The sequence below is a fragment of the Pteropus alecto genome, unplaced genomic scaffold (assembly GCF_000325575.1).
Source record: "Pteropus alecto unplaced genomic scaffold, ASM32557v1 scaffold8, whole genome shotgun sequence".
Lineage (NCBI taxonomy): Eukaryota > Metazoa > Chordata > Mammalia > Chiroptera > Pteropodidae > Pteropus > Pteropus alecto.
In genome coordinates this window covers 7,160,285-7,166,604 of record NW_006494609.1, presented here as the reverse complement: position 1 = coordinate 7,166,604, position 6,320 = coordinate 7,160,285, and the positions used below count along the sequence as shown (strand labels likewise).

The following is a 6,320-nucleotide window of genomic DNA, read 5'->3' as shown; positions in this document are numbered from 1 at the left end:
GGTACCGACCTAATTACTCTTCCGCAAGAGTAAAAAATGCCTTTTGAATGCCTCTTTGGCAAATACGTCTCATTAAGGACAAAAACTAAACACAAACCCTCTAAGAAGGAGAAATTAAGATGATAGGTAACTTGTGGCCAGGAGACTTTCTGTGCCACTGTGGGAAATTAAAACAAAGTTTGGGAGTACCAGGGGATAACTTGTTTTTGTTGAGCTTTTTTCCTGCAGCCTAAATGTTATTATTATGGGACCAACTTTATTTTTTTTCATCCTTTTGGCTCTTTGTCAAAGAATGCTTTGCTCCTGGGGAAAGCAAAGAATCTTCCATCATTGAAGACAATGGCGATTCTCCCATTCCATCTCAGCATGGTGCATAACCGAGCAAACCAAGAAATTCTCCATTTGAAACTCTGGTCATAATAAGAATTTAATTTTCATGGTGCTCTAATGGGAAAACGAGATGTGAATAACAGTGTCCTTCTAAAAGATTTGTTTAGTTTAAAGCAAACTTTCGTTTTTAAAATTTCTAAAACTTTTTTCTTTTTATTGCTAAAGTATCCTCCATTAGCAGGTTTTAGCCAAGATGGATAAATTTTATGATTAGCGTATGATGCTTATAAAAGCAGGCTACTGGTAAACTCATATTTGGATTTAGAAATCATGGGCGTGTATTTTTCCCCCATGGTATTATTAATAGCATTGATTTTACCTGGTCATCCTCATGAACAAGGTATCTGTTTATGTCATTGGAATCTGCAGTAAGGTCACACTGATGCTCAAAAAATAAGAAGGATTGGCTACTTTGATTTGAGGCACTAACCATTTTATGCACTATCTGAGATAATTAAGAACAGATCAACAGCATTAGGTGTTGATTATGTAGTACTCTGCAGTACTACAGGATTCACATTTCTCAATTATCTGTCTCAGTGAGTTCATTCATTTCCCAAATATGATTATATTTATTGCAGATCAAGGTTATTGTTAAGTGTAAGATTCTTCACTGACCCTACCTAGGATTATAACAACTTTCATTCAATAATTCATTCAATAAAACTTAATATATAATATATATGTATATAATATATATCTCAGCTTAACAAAATGCTAATGCAAATACATAATACAGAACATTATGTATTTGGTAACTTTCTTAATTTTTGAGTGAAGATATTGTACTTTTTGTACTTGTTCTAAAATTTCTAAGGTAAACTAGTATGTCTGTATTTTGGAAAGAATTGTGTAGCTGAATTATATATTGTCACTAAGAAAAAGGTGCTTTAACTTTCTAAGAAAATTAACTACAGGTAACAAGAGAGTCACCTGTGACTGAAGCATCGGATTAGATTATTCAGTTGAATAATCAAGAATAATGCAAGGATCACCAGTTCTGCTTGGGTGAGAGCCAGGGGTGTCAGAAGCCCATTGAACAAAACCACATAATTGTTTGTTGGTCTTAAAAATGACTACGAAAAGCAGATGGATGTTTCACCTACAAAGAACCTACAGGTCTATAGTCCAGAGGTGATTCCTCTCCTGTGTATGGGCTGCTCACTTAACAAGAAGCACAACAACTAATGGATTCAGAGTGATTTGAATATATTCACATCTTTATGTTACAATATGTTGGCGAATATAGCACAAGCACATCATTAAAAGCAGCCTTCCTAGAATGTAACTGCTATTTTAAGTGGGAAAGAGCTAATGCAAAAGTGGTTGTATTGCTACCTACCACCTAAATCTACAAAGAAGTACAAAAAGGACCCACAGATTAAAAGGTTTATAATATCTTTAAAATTTATATCTTTTAATTTTAAGTATATTTTAATACCCCAGAGACAAGTGTGGTTTATATAAAATAATCCACCCAAAGGGGGCTTATTGGGTTTCTTCATCTAGTATCACTTGCAAATTAACTGAGAAAATTAATATAAATAAAATAACCTTTTTCCCTGATAGTGACTGAAAACAAATGTACTATTTAAGTCACACCAACAGCTTCCTTTCCTAAGAAAGAAGAATGTTATTCTAAGACTTCTTTTAGGAAACTAATAGTACTTATTTCAAAATTGCCCTGCTAAGATTTTTTCAGAAGGGAGAGAAAGGACTTTTAAAATTCTTTCGCTATAGTTAAAATGAGTTACGCATTAACATCAGACAGAAGTTTCTGAGAAAAGGCCCCTCAGTGCTTGTTTTGGATTGGTGAGTCTTTAACAATTCACTTCTAAGTGACTTCAGTTAACAACAGTGTTATATGTGGCTGTATTTATATGAGAGAATAAATTGATCAAGTTGGAAGTGTTTTATAATATTAAGGATAGTGTATAAAAATCAATCGCACTTCTGTAAGGTGTCCCTAATGTCATTGGCTTTGATTAAACCATTCTAGGAGAAGATACAGCTGTATTAATTCCAACTGAAGTAATTGGCTCTTTTATGTTGCCTGCTTTTTATTATCCACTTACAGATCCAAAGACCAGCAAACTTTCTTTCAGTCTGTGTTCAACTATTTGAAACCACGTGCAAAGGGAGAACATGGAACAATTTTCTTCTATACCTCTTCTGTCTGGGTATTTTATAATTCAGAGGAGCTTGTTAATAAAATGTATGATAGAAAAGTAAATGGCGTGTGACTTCCCAGATAGAAAGTGGGAAACAAACAAAACCCACACGAAAAGTGAGAAATTAAAAGCAGAATTCTGGAATAACTTTGTTTTTGTTCTTTGGTTTAATGGAAATGATGAAGTTCTAGTCATAAGAACCCAAAGTAAGCAGGAGCTGTAAAAATCTCAAGAAAAGAGGTCATACTGAGGAGAGCTCAAATCACTTCTAAGGATAACTTTTTATTTTTAAACATAGACTTGCCCAGGAAAGATGGCATTCTGATTTACAGGTTTGGGTGGCATCTAATAATGGCAGCCTACACCCACATAGTGATTTATCGTGTACAAAGAGCTATTTTCTTTGCGTTATCCACCTAGAACCATATAAGGAAGACAGGCATTATTATCACCATTTTACACATTGGAAAGTTGAAGTGCTGAAGAAGTTGAGTGGGACTAGCCCTTTTTATACACGATGGACTCCAGGTTTTCTAGCTCTGGCCAGGAATAGAGCCTGTTGGTATCATTATGCCTTGATTGAGATTAAATGACTTAGCATCGTGCTAGAAAATAAAAGTCTTTCCTGAGTATTTTAGAATTTAGAAGTGGGAATTCAGAATGAGTTACTATGTCTCAAGACTCTGATAATTTGTCTTAAAGTAGACCATTTAACTTTTAAAATGAAGTCAATTAATCATTCGTTATATAATGTGTGCTAAGCATTGACAGCGAAGTAAGGATAGCGAAGAATACCAGCCTCAACTTAATTATAAAGAGAGTTAACTGCAATGCCTCCAATGATAAAAATAATTACCTTCGGTGACTATACAGAATAAAAAAGACTTTTATTCTCTTTAGGGCCATTCTTTACATTACCTGCCATGATGTCTCTTTACTCAAATCAATATATGTTTACCACATCCTCTGAAGGAACTACCACATTTTATTAGAGCCAATTGTTTTTATACAGAGTGAATTTGAAGTGACAATGTGTTTCATGTGGTATTCTCTCCCTCTTTCTTTTATTCACCCAAGGTGAAGCTGGGTGAAGATGCCCCCAATTCCAGTGTGGTACGTGTCTCCAGTCCTGAAGGAGGGGACAACAGTGAAAATGGTACCCAGAAGATAACTGATGGAACCAAGTGCCACCTTCTTGACTTTGCCAACCCTGAGCGCCCGCTGGTGGTCAACTTTGGCTCAGCCACTTGACCTCCTTTTACTAACCAGCTGCCAGCTTTCAGCAAACTGGTAGAAGAGTTCTCATCAGTGGCTGACTTCCTGTTGGTCTACATTGATGAGGCCCATCCTTCAGATGGTTGGGCAGTGCCTGGGGATTCTTCTTTGTCTTTTGAGGTGAAGAAGCACCGGAACCAGGAAGACCGATGTGCAGCAGCCCACCAGCTTCTGGAGCGTTTCTCCTTGCCGCCCCAGTGCCGTGTTGTGGCTGACCGCATGGACAATAATGCCAACGTAGCTTATGGAGTAGCCTTTGAACGTGTGTGTATTGTGCAGAGACAGAAAATTGCTTATCTGGGAGGAAAGGGCCCCTTCTTCTACAACCTTCAAGAAGTCCGGCGGTGGCTGGAGAAGAACTTCAACAAGAGATGAAATCTAGATTAGCTGTTTAAAGGTATGATTGTAATAGAGCTTTTTAAAAAAAATTATATATATATAAATATATAAAGGGAAAGGAACTAAGAACTGAATCCACTATTTCAACTGAGTCTCATTGCTTCACTGAAAGACAGCGATTTACATGTCAGAAGAACGTAAACCTCTAACATCTCAATACTTCTTTACCACTCGAATGGCATTTGGCTAAATAGTAGCCCCATCACTTCTATTTCTTTAAAAAAAAAAAAAAGTCCTGACTGTAAAGATCCCAAGGTGGAGAGGAAGAAACTGTTGATACAGCCGATGTGTGCTTTGGGACCCGAAGAAAAGACTTGCCGGAATAACTACTATGTCAGAGAAACTACTGTCTTTGTTTGTATAAGGGATATCGCCTATGCTTTATTCCATATGGATAAAGCCCAACTAGAAAATTCCCAAATATTTACTTATAATGTGGCCTTAAACCCAGGCCATATGATTAGGACCTTGGTATTTAACATGTTAGAAAAGTTTCTGATGTTCTAGTTTCTAGTCATGTAGTGCTCTATGCCAGTCTAAATAAACCAGAACTCACAGGTGTATTTGTAGATGTCAAGAATGATTCCCAGCTGTAAGGTTAGAATGACCATCTGAAATTTGAGGGTTACTTTCTAGGCAGGTGAAGAAAGCGCTAGAAGAAAATCGAGTTGACAAACTAGGAAAAAGAGGTAGAAAAATTAGAGGGCTTCATAGTGTTTCACCTTGAAGCTTTAGAGAGTAGGACTAATTTGTTTCCATAGAAATATGGAAACAAACACAAGGCCAGAAAAAGAGCTCAATTAAGAGTAGCATAGAGAATATACAATATACTTATCATATACTCCTAGATTGAGAGAGAAAGGAGATCAAAGGGGAAAAAAGAACACTCTTCAATATTTGTATTTATGAGGTTTTTTTGTGTGTGGAATGATTACCTTTTGAAACATGTTTGTGGTATGTATGTTTTCAGTGGGTGCATTATACACCATGATACCAATTAAAGGTAATATTGGTGGGACCAGCAGTGCTGGTCTGCTCCTCTCCATCCCTAAAATTATGATCAGGCCCTATTCATTCTTGGTCCTAGTCACTATAGGAGAGTTTTTTCAATGCTGAGCTCTTCAGCTCAAGATATATACATACATATGTATGTATACATGCGCGTGCACACACACACACATTTATTGTCAGATGCTGTGGCAGGTAGGCGCCCTAGCCATTCTGCTGCAGCACTGTTTTCCTCCCAAAGAAGGTAAAGTATAATGAATGATTGGTAGTATGAACAAACAAGGTTTCTTCACTTGTAAAATAAAGGAAAAGAAAGTTAATGTGAGACAATTTCCCATTAGGAATTTTGGAGGCCTTGATATAAGGCAATCCTCAGTAGTATGGAATTTAGTGAAATGGAATTCCCATTGACATTTGAATTTGGACTTGCGTCTTCCTTTGTTCCCATTAGCTGAGGTCTAGTAATCTAAAGCCTCTATAGTACATTAATATAATGTTATTTTAATATATATAGATGATATTTCTTTATAAAATGAAGATACTATAGTTTTACCTATAAGTAATATAAATTTACCTATAAGTAAAATATCTAAAATATCATAACTTCTGAAAGAATAGACCTACAAATTTTCTATCATAATTTTTTTATTGTAAATTTAAAGATGCTATCAAATCACAGTATATGGTTGTATTTATATGTACAATCAAAGGTTCTTATGACCATTCCACTAATAATTGAATCATAAAATAAAACTAATAGAAAAAGATACCTAAAATTGAAAATATCTTCCTGAACTAGTTAGTTGCCTGAAATGTAAAAAAGTGGGAACTGGGTGCACAAGAACCAAAAGCCTATTTAAAAACAACAACAACAAAAAAAAAAAACAGCAACAAAAAACCTGGAGCAACATAGTAGCCATATCACTAGTTCGTTTATTATTTAGATTTTAAACCACCATTTTAACCAATTTTTTTACACCAACATTTAAGTTTCTGTTTTAAATTCTACAAAACACACCCACAAAGAGACAAGGCAGTTTTTGAAAACGTGACGTTATCTAACGAATTTCTGGGAAA

At 35.5% G+C, this 6,320-nt stretch overlaps 1 protein-coding gene across 2 annotated transcripts in view; it reads left to right on the top strand.

Annotated features, from left to right (window-relative positions):
* Positions 1 to 4,512, top strand: part of DIO2 (iodothyronine deiodinase 2) — a 9,288-nt gene extending 4,776 nt beyond the window's left edge. Inside the window, exon 2 of one of the 2 annotated variants that reach the window (XM_025041951.1) lies at positions 3,639 to 4,512. In XM_025041951.1, coding sequence (XP_024897719.1) covers positions 3,639 to 4,223 — 585 coding nt within the window. In that variant the 3' untranslated portion in view covers positions 4,224 to 4,512. The remainder of the gene's footprint in view (positions 1 to 3,638) is intronic. The other variant, XM_015599621.2, reaches the window with a different exon arrangement.
* Positions 4,513 to 6,320: the final 1,808 nt, after the last annotated feature.